Here is a 17,613-nt window from a genome sequence, read left to right as displayed (position 1 = left end):
ATGAAAAAAAAAATGTTTTTGACGACGATGACAACGACCGTGACCAACATGACAGCCACTATATCTCGCCTTCAGTTTTTATTACAAGCTATGTTCGGTTGTGTAGTCGTTCTTTTGAAGAAACTCGACCTCTCTCAAAACATACATACACGCACAATAAAAACAATAACTGTGTTGACTGACTGTACTGAACTTCAAAGCGTTTAGTGGCTAGAGGGCGCGATTTATAGGGACGGGGTATTCTGAAACTGTCACGAATTCCCGTGAGATGTTTAGTGGTCACCGTCATTGTTTTCCTCCGTATGCCAGCCTGAACCACGGATGGCGAGAAAGGACAAAAACCCAGTTAATAATGACAAAAGTAAAATGGTATAAACAATCAAGAACGCCCTGTCAATAAGTCGCGCCACTTCCCGCCATTCTCGTAACCGTCGTTCTTGGGAGACTCCATCAAAACTTTCACTTCTGATTGTTTCATCAGCTTCAACCTGTCCACTCATAAGTCCCGTTACTTGATTAGCGTCCTTAGCACCTGCGTGATGATTCATATCGTTGATTCTCATTGGTCGCATCTCAAAAACAGATCGACGAAACATGTAGTGGATTCTAACTTGCGTGCAGGAGATGTAAGCTAAGAATTTGACAACATACTTTTTCATATATTCTGGAACTTCAGCGCATGCAGGGCCCGGAAAATGTAGATTCAGCGTATATGCTGTCACAAAAGCTGAGATGACGGCCATACCAATTAAAATCAAGAAATATGCCTCTGGATAAAATAAAACAAATATACATATATCACTGCATTTAATGAAAAAAATATATCTGTGTATGCTGACCTCTACGTCAGTGTCTATGTTGAGTTCTTTAGTTTTCGACATGTCAATCACGTCAATGTCATAGGAGATACGTAAGTCGAAGCATCCAAAAGTAAATTGGTTATTCAAACACTTCCCTCCTATGATAAGCTACAATAGTAGCAGTTGGCATTGTTCTGTTGTATAACGGCTGGATATAATGAGAGGTTTGATTGCATTGTAATAATCAGTTGTTGTTTTTTATTATTGTTCATTTCAAAGTTTGTAGTGGGTCCGGACGGATTAGTAAATTTTGGTGTTAGGGGTGTGTGCGTTGTTTCCAATTATTCTTTTTGACTAGGAGAGTTAGCTAAACACAAATTATTTATTTACTAGATTTTCAAGCCATGCTAGCAGGTAGATGTAATTATAGTTTTTCAGTCACGCCACATTTTATAAAGTTGTGAGCCAGTATCGTGCAAATTGAAGTATACGATATAATTATGCGTTTATAGTTATGAGTGCATTTCAAAAAAAAAAAAAAGATAATAAAAACGGAACTGAGCCCAAAACGATTTAGACATGCGCACACGGTTACAGGATCGACAGAACAACGATTAAATCAGATGAATGGAAATTAGGATGTGAACATCGTGTCAACACTGTCGATGTCTCAGTACGGGCATGTACTAGTTCACTTCTCTCCTATTGTCTGAATATTGAAATCAACCAATTAATCAGCCACCAAACGTTATTCCTCTGTTCGAGTTACGGAGATCGATTTACGAAAATATCGAGTTACAAATATAACCACGCCCATCCTAACTCGATGTCAAACTAACTGCCGGGTAGCAGAGCCTTCGAGTTACAAGTAATATAGATTTTTGTTTTTGTTGAACACCCACATTTAGAAATTGTAATTATCGCTGTATGTTATCCATACCTCGAAGTTCGGTTTCCTATTAATTAAAGTTTGAGTTACTAAACAAAACCAGAAATCTATATTTCCCGCGAAGTTCTGTTATATAACTGTTAACTGAACATCGACGGACATAGTTCGCAAAAGATAGCGTGTTTTTTTTTTAAATATGGGCTTGGGCATTTTTATAACTCGATATCCGTAACTCGAACAATTCAGCGTCTCGTCTCGTCTCTATTATAAAAATGAAAAAAAATGCATGGCAGCAAAAAATCAAAAACAAAAAAAACAAAAAAAAACACTTACGTAAATATGGGATAACTTGGCTGGTGGGCGGCATGTAATCCGACACGACGGTAAGGAAGACGAACTGTGAGAGAATACTGATAACACAGAGACTCACTCTCTCACCCGAATCGGATGGCAGGTAAAAGCCTACTGAAATTAAAACGCTTGCCAGAAACGACGGGAGAATGATGTTAACCACGTAGAACGTCGACCGTCGTTTCAGGTGTAGTGTGTATTCCACGTACGGGAAGGGATCCTCACAACAAACGTAGACAGTGGAGTTGTTCTCGACCGGCATTTCCTTTAATTCCCACTCCCCGTTACTGACGAATCTATCAATATTACTGTCATCACTTTTAACTATATCAATGTATCTACTACTGTAGCTCCAAGAAGCAAATCTAAAGACACACTTTTGTTCGTCGAATGGAAACATGGTGGCGTCGATGGCACACTCGGCAATAATGAGGTATGGTTGTAAGGCTTTGATAGTCCCGTTAGAATATATCACTACGTCTGTGTCGTAATGCCGATCAAATTCATCTTTTACACTGGAAGAGAAATTGTCAGAAAAGGATGTAACTTCAAATACATCTCAGTTTAGCCTACAATCTGTGTGGCGCACACTCACTACACACCACTCTAAAATGCCAAGTTACGATGATAGTATATCTCATGACACATTCAGCTTAGACAGACATCACACAAACACTATAGCATGAGATGTCGTAAGCATTTCAAGAAATTGAATAAGTTTACTGGTCAGTTTACATTAAATAGTGCGCGTGTAGGAATTTTCCACAATCACGCAAGTGTTTACCTTCAATCAACCAATCACGCAAGTGTTTACCTTTAATCAACCAATCACGCAAGTGTTTACCTTCAATCAACCAATCACGCAAGTGTTTACCTTCAATCAACCAATCACGCAAGGGTTTACTTTCAATCAACCAATCAAGTAGGTGTGAATAATGTCATTTAACTGAGATCATACCAAGGCGTACATCACATATAATCTAGGCTAATCCGAGGTACTCTTAGCAAGAGTAATGTAGCATTCGATAAACGACGTAGACGATGAGCGACTGGCGATGATCCGTAATCAGTTATAAAAAGTTTTGTTCAGTGAAAAAACATGCGAATAAAATTACCTGCCATAGAGGACAATGTCTGGTTGCCATATGTGCTCGATTGATATTTGTATCACATCGGCACCTCCATACAATTCAGACTCCCACTGCATATGTACATCGACCCAACTCTGGAATACAATAGTTCATTGACATTAGACGAGTCATTACAACTATACAATGGGTCATGAACATTAGACGAACCATTGCAACAATACAGTGGGCCATGAACATTAGACGAGTCATTACAACAATACAATGGGTCATGAACATTAGACGAACCATTGCAACAATACAATGGCCCATGAACATTAGACGAACCATTGCAACAATACAATGGGTCATGAACATTAGACGAGTCATTACAACAATACAATGGGTCATGAACATTAGACGAACCATTGCAACAATACAATGGATCATGAACATTAGACGAACCATTGCAACAATACAATTGGTCATGAACATTAGACGAGTCATTACAACAATACAATGGGTCATGAACATTAGACGAACCATTGCAACAATACAATGGGTCATGAACATTAGACGAGTCATTACAACAATACAATGGGTCATGAACATTAGACGAACCATTGCAACAATACAATGGGCCATGAACATTAGACGAACTATTGCAACAATACAATGGGTCATGAACATTAGACGAGTCATTACAACAATACAATGGGTCATGAACATTAGACGAACTATTGTAACAATACAATGGGTTATGAACATTTAATAGACGAGTTAATACAACAATACAATAGGTCATAACATTAAACGAACAATTCGAACAATACTTTGGGTTATGAACATTAAACGAGCTGTTACACCAATACAATGGATTATGGACATAAGACGAATTATTGCAACACTACAATGATTCATGAACATTAGACAAACCATTGCTGCAATACAATGGGCTACGAACATTAGACGAGCCATTATAACAATACAACTGGCCATGAACATTAGACGAGCCATTACAACACTACACTGGGCTATGAACATTAGACGATCCATTATAACAATACAACTGGCTAAGAATATTAGACGAACCATTGCAACAATACAATGGGTCATGCACATTAGCATCGTCCGAATCGCACGGTTTCGCTAAGCCCGGCCATTCAATTCCAGCCCACGAACCCGTGCGTGATCGTGTCAGGAAAAGCTGTATTTCACTACAGTTAAATTGAGTCATTTGATTGGGCGCGCCAAGAAGCTGGCGCTACAAATCAGCGTTGCTGTATCATTAATTTGAAGATCCGGGGTCATCACAGATTAAAACAATGGCAGCGTGTAGGCTTTGGGTTGATTCACCGGGAGTCAAGAACAGAAGGTCTATGTTCGTTGACACGTTTCCATTTTTTTTTTCATTCCAACGTTGGAAATTGTTCGTGGACAAGTGAATGAAGACTGTGGAATGTTTAAATATTTGTGCAAACCGTGTTTTAAACTGACAACACTGTTGAAACAGATAACATGTCGACTTGTCCGATACGTTCTTTGTTGCAACTAACACGTCATTTCCCTTAGAAACAGCACTAAGTTTTTTTTCTTTTGATGGTCAGTAAGCTCGTTCACAGAGAAAAAGCTAGCAACACGTTGATTTCTATATTCAACCGAGCTAGCGCCACGATTTTACCAAGTAATATACCGTTTCTATCGTGGGTTCTGATTGGGTAAATCAAATGAGCCTAAGTGAATCTTATAATCGTTTGAGGGCGTGCGACATACAGTAAATCGTGGTGAAATCTGCCAAGGGTTAATGTTGAGGCTTCGGCCGAATAAATGGTCCTTGGCTGGCGAAGATGGAACATTAGATGAACTATTATAACAATACAATGGGCTATGAAAATCAGATGAGCCATTGCAACAACAACAGTGGGTCATGAACATTAGACGAGCCATTACAACAATGCAATAGATCATGAACATTCAATAAACGAGTTATTAAAACAATAGATAGGGACCATCAACAATAGACGTGCCATTAAAACAGACATTGGATCATTAACATGGGATGAACAATTCCAACAATACAATGGGTTACTAGTATAAACATTGCACAAACCATTACAACAATACAGTGGGCCACAAACATTAGACGAGCCATTACAACACTACAATGGGCTATGTACATTAGACGGGCCATTCCAACAATACAATGGGCTATGTACATTAGACGGGCCATTCCAACAATACAATGGGATATGAACAGTAGACGAACTATTACAACAATTCAATAGATCACAAATTAATTAAAGTTACTATTCGACGACTCTGAGATTATTGATTTGCCCCTAATGCATTATCTTACCGTTCTCCACGGTACATTGTAAATAATAATCAAAGAGCAAGTCAGGCTTGCACGTATAAACACCACAGCAAAATTGATAAATATAGCTATTCCTGAAACACGGGAATGAAGATAAAATTCGAGGTTACAATCGTCACATGGTGACACCCGCAATGGACTAAATTCTTTTAAATTACTATTATAATTACTATTCCATTAGATTCGTGCATGTCAATGGTTATTTTGTTTTTATATGTCCGTACACGTCCGCAAGCATAATCACAAACACACTTTTTTAACTTCCAGGTGTAGAGGAAAGGCTTCGTGATTCCCTGACCCAATAGACAATTATTTCATTCAATAACTGCATTATATGGCATGGTATACATACCTGCTCTAACCAACACTTTAATTTTATTACTTGGTTCTTTTCGTCCTGTGAAAAAAACAAAACAAATGGAAAGTTCTCAACACACCGCAACAAAACAATCTGAAAATATATGAGACCTTTCGTACATGTTTATTTTTGTGACTGCAATAGCCATGCCCGAATTTTTCGTCATGAATTGACGCTTTTATTTGCGGATGCAGAACCGTTATTCACAATGAACTAACGAATCTATGTATTGTGCAAGGGTTATTATATTCTGTGTGTTTTCAAGTTAGCACATTGTGACAAGTGACAGTTTCATCATGAAATTGGATTATTTGGGAGAAGCCTGACGACAACAACACTGGTTTGCCACAAAAAAATTAATGTCTCAGGGAAAATATATTGCATACGTACACAGGGAACAATATCCCTGGGTATTTCAAACTGGCCGTTGCCATTTTGTTTTGTTTTTTTTAGAAAAAACAAACAAACGGAAAAGTGCTCTAGGTTTTTCGTAGGAAACTGAAAAACCCGTTTTTCAACTTGTTTCTTAATTCAGTTTTAAGTCGTATGCCACATACAGTGAATCAAGATGGCTGCCCCATACAGTAAATATCGGCAAATTATTCGCATTTATCGGATTATCATTTGAGTAAATCTGTTTATCATAAAGGTGTTTTTCTTTTTTATGGTTATCGTATCGCTAAAATGCCCCTTTGAGGAGTTATCTTGACAGAGACTAAACATCTACTGCAGAATGAAAAACAGTTATTCCCCATGAAATGACGAATCTATTAGAAGAAGCGACACAGTTGTTCGTCGTGAAGGGATGTATCCATTGGGATATCGTGAATTGACGAGTCTTTTGGGGGAATAAAAAGAATTGTTTGCTATGAATTCACTAAATGTCCGAAGTTGTTCGCTTTGAACTTCTGAATATATTAGATGATGGCAAACAGTTATTTACCACAAATCGAAGGACGTTCTGGAAGATAAAAAACGGTTCACTATGAATTGACAAAACCTTTGCTGAATGCAAAGTCGTGAATTGATAAATTCATTGTGGAACAGTTGTTCATAATGAATTGGCGAATCATTGGAAGATGAAAAACAGTTGTTCTGTGAATTGATGAATGTATTGAAAATAATTTTTTTCCCATGAATCGATGAATTCATTAGAGGATGCAAAACAAATGTTCACCATGAATTGGCTGGAGAATCAATTGGAGGATCTAGGCGTCAAACCGGTTGAAATGACCCATAACATTGCAACATACCATGTCTATCAGTTGTATCGGCGTCATTCGGTGGGTTAGCGTAATAACATCTGAATCATTTCTCACTGGACGGACGGAGTATTTAGGATAATCGCCCAGTAACTTCTCCACTAAGTCAGCAACAAACTGAGATACTGCAATAGGAGAACAGACTGTACACGGACAGAGGTGGAAACAAGAATATTAGCTATGAGATTACATTACTTATATCTTTAATTTAGTAGACATTGGTCGCAACAAATATATTTACTTTAATATATTTGAAAACTGGTGGCTGCTAATGTATATATATACTTTGCTCGTAATAGTGCCCTCTATTGACAAAGCGTAGGAGATGAATATGTCATTTACACTGTAATTATTATGAGAGAATTATTATGTTGTGAATGACAAACGACTACATAAAAAATACAATTATCGCTTTGATCGGCATAGCTTCACTGATCTACGTGATGTGTACGTCTCGAAGGTGTAGTTCATACATTTCTCTTACATTCATCCTTCCCACACCCGACGTACATTAATACTTGTACTTCAGTGTAGCGCCCTCGACGATGCAATTGATCCACAAGCTCATTGGGCAAGTAATACTAGTACATTGATATGAGGCTCTTTATCTCGCAAAATCTTAATGTAAACCAGGACTATAGGGGAACCAGAATTGTAATGGCCTATTACAGCGTATGACGTATGATTGGCGTGTGTACAAATTCTTTGCAATCTGAGCACTCGCAAGGTTGGTGGAGCTTGTTAGCTTGTGTATTTATCTGGTTGCGTCACTTATGATATTTTGTACGATATTTGTTATGTTGTTGGACATATACTCCAAATATGAGCAAGACTAGATGTAATGATTGTGGTTCAACTACTGATGTCACTTTTAGTCAAGGCGACCTGGATTTATGTCCTGATTGCAATCAAAAACGGTTTGGACGGCATGCACGAATGGATGATGGCATTGACAATGACAATGGCTATGTAGGCTCTACGTATCCTAACCGTAAGTCACAAAATAATGAAGCATCTCCCACATCTGCTCCAATCATTAGCGAAATGCTGTGTTTTATTGTAAACAAGATGGATATTCTTGCTATAGATATTATTACTAAACTGTGCACTGATTTCTATACGGACTCGGAAATAGAGTACGCCAACTTGAAGGTGTTATTGTTTGATATGTGTGGTGATCATAGCTCAAAACGTCTGATTCGCCGACAAGGGCATACAAAATCTATGAATAATGTACAAGATATTTTGGTTCTGTTGCAAGAGATCGACCCGGATTATATTCCGTGTTTTGTAGCTAAAACCCCTGTCGAGGCTACCACCTGTAGATTATAATCATGTTGACCTATCATTACTATTGAAAGATAACACTCAATCTAAACATTGAATCTTGACATTGAAGCATTGAAAGAAGGTTTGAATTCCATGTCTAAATTGCATGGGAATATATTTGACGAACTTCGTGCAATCAAAGAAAAACTATTGGTTAAAGCTGACACAACTATGTTAATTAATGCATGCGACGACACTGAATTACCTGTCGCGAATTCTCAAATTAATGAGGTATGTAGCCAAAGTAGTGGTGTGCAAGTGACCAATAATGAAAGCGAATGTGTCATAATCACAGATGTTGAAGGTGCTGTTGCTAAGAAAGTTACAGGCGTAACAAGTGTGACTGGTTTCACTATGGTACGAAATAAACGTCGTGAAAAACGTAGACACCAAAGTTATGCGGACGTGGTTGAATTTGGAACTAATTTGTCCGATTTGTTACGAAAACCAACTCCTGGTGAAAATCGTGAAAGTGTTACCAAGAACCCCAGTCATCCACGTAATCGCTATGCTGTTAAAGGTTTTCAGAAATCGCGTAATTTTCTCATTGGCAGACGTAAGACCGATCATGGTATACCAGTTGTACAGAGGCGTATGAGCGCCTTTATAAGCAGACTAGGTCTGACACAATTGTTGATATGCTGCAAAGCTATATTAAGAATTCTATGAATATTACCGATATCTGTTGTGAACGCCTCGATACAAGGTATAATACGTACTCGTCATTTTGTGTGTCAACAGCTGAAACACACTTTCTATCACTCATGAATCCTGACTCTTGGCCAGAAGGAGTACTTTTCATTTTCATTTTCAACGTCGTAATTAATATAATACAATGTCCACGATTAATATTGTCTCCTATAATTGTAGATCAATTAAATCTACTGCGCCTACTGTTAATAGATTATGTGAAAGTCATGACATTTGTCTCTTACAAGAGCACTGGCTATTACATGAAGATTTGGCTTATTTATCATCAATTCATACAGATTTCCATGCTTATGGTGTATCGGCAGTAGATACTGGGTCTGGTCTACTTTCCGGCCGCCCATATGGCGGAACTGCTATCTTATGGAGGAAATCGCTTGAGGACTCGATTAAAATAAAGTCTTTTAATGATACTAGACTTCTCGGTGCTGAGCTTGTACTTGGATGTGTTCAGCTTTTCATTCTATGTGTATACCTTCCAATTAACTGCAGTGACAATTTTGACGAGTTCACTGGCTACCTTGGAAAAATTAATGCCATTGTCCAGGATCAAAACGCATTCAATGTATTTATTATGGGAGACTGGAATGCGGACATGAAATCCCAATTTGGCAAGGAACTTAAGGAACTTAATTTTATCAGATATTGAACATATTGGTCAATCTGATAATAATTTTACATATATTAGTGATGCACATCTAACTACATCATGGCTGAACCATTGTGTCTCAACGATTAATGCGCATCGCTCCATTGTAGATATAAATATTTTATATGATCATATTGCTTCGGACCATTTACCATTATCAGTGACTTGCCAAATCGATAAGTTGGTCGCCACTGAGGGAGAACCCTCCTACGATCCAAATTCCACTACTCATACGCCAATTAATTGGTCGAAAGTACCAACGGCGAAGCTTACTAAATTTTCTGAGCTCACTATTAGGTATTTAAAAAATATAGTTGTTCCTGTCGACGCTATTATTTGTGAATCACTAAACTGTACACATGACGAACATAATACTGCGATAAGTCAATATTATGACGAAATCGTTGGTGTACTTACAAATGCTTCAGGTGCAGCATTCGGAGTTCAAACCCGTCAGCAATACAAAATGATTCCGGGTTGGAATGAGCTAGTCAAGGATGCTCATGACGTTGCCCGTGATTACTTTTTGGAGTGGCGTAACATGGGCAGTCCAAGACAATGTGTGTCATACCACTTGATGCGTACTTTTAGAATGAAATTTAAGCATGCCCTACGGATATGCAAAAAGAATCAGGCTAAGATTGAAGCTGACAAACTCGCTGAAGCATTGCTAAATCAAAATCATCGTATGTTTTGGAAAAAAGCTACTGCGTCCACTAAGTCTCCACTTTCTGATGTTAAACTTCGCAGTAAAGTGTACGATTATGTTAATGGTTCTACAGAAAGTACACCACGTGTCTCGATGGAGGAAATTTCTAGTATCGTGCGCAACTTAGGTTTAGGTAAATTATGTGGTTCGGATTGTCTTAGTGCCGAGCATTTTAAATTTGCTAGTCCTGCACTTATTCTGCACCTAGCCATGTGTATTTCTGCAATGTTTTGTCATGGATCTGTTCCGGATAACATGATAAAAGTTGTTATTGTGCCACTAATTAAGAATAAAGCTGGTGATGTGACTAGTTTAGATAATTATCGCCCGATTGCGATAACCAACGTCATTTACAAAATTGTTGAGCATATAATGATGTCTAGATGCCAGGAGTTTATTCTCCTAACTGACAATCAGTTTGGATTTAGAAAAAAACATTCAACGGATCTGTGTGTATTTCTGTTAAAAGAAGCAGTACTTCATTATAATTCGCTCGGTAGTCACGTGTTTGTCTGTTTCCTTGACGCTTCAAAGTCATTTGACAAAGTCAATCACTGGACACTATTTTACAAATTGACTGAACGTAATGTACTTATATATATGGTTCGCTTTTTAATGAATTGGTATCAACATCAAAAATATTGTGTTAAATGGGGGAATGCTATATCCCGTTAATTCTGTGTATCTAACGGAGTACGCCAAGGCGGTGTTATGTCGCCAATGTGTATATTAATAATCTGAATATCCAACTGAATGATAGTCCGAGTGGGTGTCTAGTTGGTGATAAGTTGCTCAACAATCTCAGTTATGCTGATGATATGTGTGTGCTATCGCCCTCTATTAAGAGGTTAAGACGACTTTTTCGAAATATGTGGTCGCTTTGCGCATGACCATGATATCATTTATGATGTCACTAAATCTAAATGTATGTGTTTTTATAGTCGACACAGTGTTTTCGAAATACCACCAGTATATTTGTCGGGACAGCCAATGTAATTACATATCTTGGTCACAAGCATACTAGTGATTTGAAGGAGAACACTGATATGGATCATCAGAAATGTCTATTTTGCATCAAGGCTAATCTTCTATTACGGAAATTTTCAAAATGCAGCTATGAGGTCAAACTTTTGTTATTTAAAACTTTTTGTTATAACTTTTTCTGCTGTCAACTATGGTGCTCCTTTCGGAAGACGAACCTTAATGCTTTGCGTGTATTTTATAATAACTTGTTTCGCCGCTTTTTTCATTACCCATGTGATTATAGTGTAAATCATATGTTTGTATACAATCATGTCAAGTCTTTTTACGAAATTTTTAGAAATCTTGTATTTAAATTTAGAGAGCGTATATACACCTCTGATAACAGTCTGTTGGTGAGCTTATGTAACTCTGATGTCAGTTGGAAGTCTGCCTTGTTCCAGCATTGGAATAATATTTTGTACTATTAACGTTGCCATACGCACACTGACCTATATACATATATTTGTTGTTCATTTATTTATTTATTTTTCATACTAGTTTTATATGGACTTTCAAATGCTTGACAGTCTGAAATAAAGATAAATAATAATATGTATGGGCTTTGAATACGAACACAACGTTGAGCACCATCAATAAGGTTTGATTGATAAACCTTATTGATGGCGCAGAACGTTATGTTGCATAAAACGTAATTTTCCATTGACCTCACTATGATGACACATGCGTTATGCGTTTTATTTGATAAAGTTTTTTTGCTTGCTATTTGCTTTATTTGGATTTATTTGCAGGTATCCAGTCAAATATTGGCATGAAATATGTTACACTACTACAAAGTAAGATTACATTGAATCAAGTTTTTGTTTTGTCGCCTATGATGTATTACAGTTTATTAACAATAACATAAGGGTTCAGCACTAATTAAGCCTTCTAATCACGCAACGAAAAGTCTAAAATTACTTGTCATATTCAGCAATATTTATGTCGTTAATGTATGTCGTTAATATTACTTGAAGAGAATGTATAATAACCTAAATGTTATACAGATTTATAAGTCGAAATCCGAAATCTCTTGGCTTCATAAAACGATATGCAAATGAGCATGCAATACTCAGAATGGGGCAATTATTCTTCACCATTACATGATTTATATTCACTCATGCCACGTGTTTCTAAATGTAACTCATTTTTATAAATAATTTAGTAACACAATTGACACACTATAAACAGTAACATCACACACGCAATGAAGATTTTCCGTAACATCACAAAGTCCGCTTCTGATGCCACTATCTACAAGAGTGTTAGTAGGCTGTTGTGCAAATTAAAACTACAGACTACTAATGTATTTGTTGTGTAAATACACTCTTTGAGTATGTTGAGTGTTTTCAACGAACCTCGAGAAACAACGCCCACCCGCTTTGAAAAATATATCAAGCGATTAAACAACATGTTTGCTGCAATGAACGTACCGCTGCTGCTCAAAAGAAAGCAATATTACTGCACTATGTTGTTGAGGAAACATGTGATGTGTTTGACACGCTGGCTGTACCGGAGCCAACGGAGGACCGCGACGCATATCAAACCGCAGTAAAGTCTTTGTCTGATTACTTTGAGCCACAGAAATGTATACGTATTTAGAAAAGAATTACAGAAACCTGATAAAACGTCTCTAAGTTTTCTACACGAAAATGCGAGTTTGATGACGTCAATCTGGAAATAAAACGACAAATAATTCAAGGCACCACATCAGTACGACTGAGACGTAAGGCCATTGAGCAAAGCCTTAATTTAACGGATTTATTGAAAACTGCGAGAGCAATGGAAACTACATCCAGACTCGAGACACCTGACCACATTCTCAACACACATAGGATTCTATCGATATGAATGCCTCAACTTTGGGCTATCGTCAGTGGCGCAATCTGTGGTATACCTCGCACTAGAAATATAAGTGATGACATCTACATCGGTGGCATTGATCAAGCAGACCATGACAAGCATCTAGAGCAAGTATTTAGACAACTACACAACAATCACTTCACAATCAACCTACCGAAATGTATATTTCGAGCTTCTAGCATGTTATTCTTTGGACATGTGTTCTTCGCAAAGGGTATCTCACCTGACCCAAAGAAAGTCGAAGCACTACAAAAAATCGCTCCTCCGACCAATGTAACCGAAGTACGTAGTTTACTTAGCTCCGCTGCATTCTGTTCTTGATTCATCAAAGACTTCGCAATAATCACCAGACCGCTCCAATTGCTCACCCAGGCCTGTGACAACGTTAAATGGCAATGGGCTGAGAAAGAACAGTCTTCGTTTGAATCTCTTAAATCTGCACTGTCAACTAAGACAACTCTCGAATATTTTGATCCTATGAAACCTACTACAGTATTTGTTGATGGCAGTCCCATAGGACTGGGTGCTGTTCTAACCCAGAGAGATGAAACTACAGGAGAAGTCACACCGCTATACTTCGCTAGCTATCCACTAACTGAAAGCAGATATCCGCAAATTGATCGAGAAGCCTTATCGATATATTGGTCTATTAAACGATTCCATTTATACCTCTATGGAAAAGAATTTAAAATCGTCACAGATTATAAACCGTTAGTATCACTATTCAACAACCCAACTTCCAAACCCACCGCATGAATAGAACGATGGCTAATGGACTTGCAACAGTACAACTTTGTAGTTGAATATCAACCAGGCACGTCAAACCCAGCAGACTATGCTTCCAGACACCCTGTTGATTCTGATTTTACCGATACATCAGAAGAGTATATCTCGTATGTGACAGAAAATGCTGTGCTGAAGGCAATCACACTGCAGGAAGTTGAGATCGCGACTTCCAATGACCCGACACTACAAGCTGATATGTCTGCAATTAGATCAGATAAATGGCACAAAGCTCCACCAACAGTATCACTATCTGAATTATCTTGCTATGAACAAGTGAAGGAAGAGCTTACCTGTACCGATACCATAATACTGAAATCCAATCGCATAATAATACCTGCTGCACTGCAAGAGCGAGCAGTAGACATAGCTCACGAAGCTCATCTCGGCATAGTGAAAACAAAAGGTCTCATGCGTGAGAAAGTATGGTTCCCGTATATGGACAAAATGGTAGAAACCAAAATCAAGTCATGCTTACCCTGCCAGATAGTAACCCCAGTTTACACCAGAGAACCATTGCAAATGTCTATCCTACCAGACAATCTTCTACTCATTGACGACTATTCACGATATCCATTTGTAGAGCCAATATCGTCAACTGCTGCATGTTGTGTCTTACCAAAGCTCAACTACTTATTCTCGATGTTTGGCACTCCCGGAATTCTCAAATCTGATAATGGCCCACCATTCAATGGTGAGGAATTCGAGAAATTTGCTTCGATACTAGGACTGAGACATCGCAAGGTAACCCCACTTTGGCCTAGAGCCAATGGAGAAGTAGAACGATTTGTAAAAAACGTTGAAGAAGTCGATAAAAGCATCAAAAACAGAAAGGAAAGAATTGGAGAAAAGAAATATTTCTACAAAACTACCGCACAACCCCTCATGCTACAACCAGTGTATCACCTGCAACCTTGTTTCTGAAACGTATCATACACAACAAGCTCCCTCAAATAAATGATATTGACCCAGTATCAGAAATCGTACGTAAATATGATTCACTGCAGAAGCACAAAATCAAGATTCGTGCTGACAACAAATCAAATGTGAAACCATGTAATATAGAGACAGGTGATAAGGTATTGGTAAAACGACCATACAACAAAACCAAAGGTTCCACAGTTTATGAGCCTACTCCAATGACAGTAGTGCGGAAAAAGGCTCTATGATTACTGCTGAAAATGATGAACACACGGTCACAAGAAACTCATCATTCTATAAGAAGTTAGATAGATCATTACTTCAAAACAACTCTAACTTTGATGATCATGACCCCTCGCTTACTGATTATGACACCACACCGGATCCGGTATATCCTCAACAATCTACAAAATCTAGCTCCATAAATTCACCACCATTGCAAATAAATATGCCAAAGACGAGTAATCCTAACAACAGTGAAAACGTAAAAGTGAACAGTCTAAGACAAGAACACAAATTGACTAACAGCGATGATTCTATAAAACCCGCTCCTACACTTCGCAGATCGTCAAGAAAGCCAGTTCCACGCAAAATACTTGATTTGTAATCTAGTGACATTCGCTTAGTCAATTCATAACATTTAAAGTATATCTCAGACTTTTGAACTCTTGACATTCATCGTGATTCTTGTTGTTTGTTATTATTCGTTATTATTCGTTACTTAATAAGATCCATACAATGTTTGATTTATTCGTTTACAAAATAATAGTTTGTATACAACAAATGTTATCAGATCAAAATTGTATTGTGAGATTTTTAGTATCCACAAGGAAGGGGATGTAATGTCCTATATCAATAGTTATGCATGACCTTTGACATCGCACGATATGTTACTATAGTGATGACTCTGTAGCATTACGGGATACCTGAACGGCATGGCCGCCATCAGTTGTCAATAAATATACGTCTATCCAAAACAGAGCTTTTCGAGTTGATTTATCAATACAGACGTTACAATTATTATGTCCAAAATATTGAATAACTGCTCTGGCAACCATTGTCAGGTTACCTTAGTATAAATGTACAATATTCAACGTCATATGGACTGTATTCAACATATACCGAATGCAATTCAAGCAACATTCTCAAGAGTACTTCAGAATGTAAAATGTCAAATACATTCATATCTGCGGAAGGAGCTCTGCTGAGTTGATATTATTTCAATATCCCAAAATAACAACTTTAAATTTGTTGTATCCAGAAATGAGTAAAATACCATTACAATGACAGAAGAGTGGGAGAGCTGCGAATCATATACTTCAGCTTTGATATGCTTTCATTCAATGCAGTGCATAAATGCCGAACGTGGGCGCTGTCGATGATTTAATGTATGTCAGCTGTCCGCAAAAATGATAAAACTCTCAATTGAAGAAGTACACAGATCGTATTTTAAATTTAAATGATCATATTTTAAATTTAAATGCTTATAATTTAAACTTAAGTGCTCATATTTTAACATTAATTTTCCATATTTTAAGTTTAACAGCTTAAATTTATTAGCGAAGCTGTTTAAGTTAGAAAAGCCAATATGAATGTATATGCATGAACTAGATATATGGGTGTGACTCATATGCATATGAAAAAACATGTGTGAAGTTACAGAACAAATATACGGCCAAGTGTTTACTAAAAAAGGAAAAACACAATCGTCCTATCTCCATTATCACGAACTAAAATGATACTATATTACTTGATATACATATTTACACTGAATGCCCTTATTTAGACGTGACTTTCCTTGTAAGTCATAGGACTTCGAGTTGGAAACATCACTAGATGTCATTATGGGTATTGCTGTCATTTCAACATATATATCACGTGCTCAATAGTCTGTCCATTGAGGCACGGCAACAAATACTACATGCAATTAGACAGGATCAGTTTAATAGGGTGAGAATTAACGGTTTGTCCTCAGTGAAGAGATATATCAAGCAAATTTAATAGAATTCATGTCATTAATATACCTCGACGATAATAAATAAAAAAATATGGCATTTAAACTTGTAAATGAAGGTTAATAGTACCATATGTCTATATATTATTTTGGTTGTATGTAGCGTTAAGTACTGAAACAATGCTTTTTTTCAATCTCACAAACTGCGTGATACGGAATGTATATAGACAATGTATGAATGACGAAAAAACACTCTAAAATATGTCAGACATTAATGAAAGGTGTATCTCATTTGGCAATGTTTTCTAGTGTCTCGTGAATAGTGTGTGAATAATGACAATGTTAAGGGGGGTTACACATGTACTGTTTCATAGAATGGATCAAAACCTATATTACCATTCCAAAATGTTTCATTTGGTATGTACGCGAACGTTGATAGGAGATTTGATGGTCATCCTATATTTCCGGGGATTTTACTTGAGTTACGTATATTGCTATAAATATATTCAGATCTGATCATTGACATGTGAGTAGGTGAATATATTCTGACTGCGACTCATACCATCCAATTGAGTT

General features: G+C 37.3%; 1 protein-coding gene across 1 annotated transcript; it reads right to left on the bottom strand.

Annotated features, from left to right (window-relative positions):
• Positions 1-272: 272 nt before the first annotated feature.
• On the bottom strand, positions 273-7,613 carry LOC102805295 (neuronal acetylcholine receptor subunit alpha-10-like). Its single transcript, XM_006812095.1, has 6 exons — positions 7,586-7,613; positions 7,093-7,226; positions 5,834-5,878; positions 3,156-3,265; positions 2,023-2,555; positions 273-769 (listed from the first exon to the last, which is right to left on the bottom strand). Exons 1-6 carry the CDS (start codon positions 7,611-7,613, stop codon positions 273-275), a joined length of 1,347 nt encoding a protein of 448 aa, XP_006812158.1.
• Positions 7,614-17,613: the final 10,000 nt, after the last annotated feature.

The sequence above is a fragment of the Saccoglossus kowalevskii genome, chromosome 13 (genome assembly GCF_978046115.1).
Source record: "Saccoglossus kowalevskii chromosome 13, keSacKowa6.1, whole genome shotgun sequence".
NCBI lineage: Eukaryota > Metazoa > Hemichordata > Enteropneusta > Harrimaniidae > Saccoglossus > Saccoglossus kowalevskii.
Note: the sequence above shows the minus strand (reverse complement) of the source record. Positions and strands in the feature narration are given on the sequence as shown.

Excerpts from the sequence above, each read along its gene's own strand:
- LOC102805295 (XM_006812095.1), bottom strand. The coding sequence starts at position 7,613 with ATGTACGTCGGGTGTGGGAAGGATGAAT. Across the intron at positions 5,879-7,092 it reads CGATACAACTGATAGACATG|GACGAAAAGAACCAAGTAAT; the intron begins GTATGTTGCAAT and ends TTTTTTTCACAG. Across the intron at positions 3,266-5,833 it reads TAAAGTGTTGGTTAGAGCAG|AGTTGGGTCGATGTACATAT; the intron begins GTATGTATACCA and ends ATTGTATTCCAG.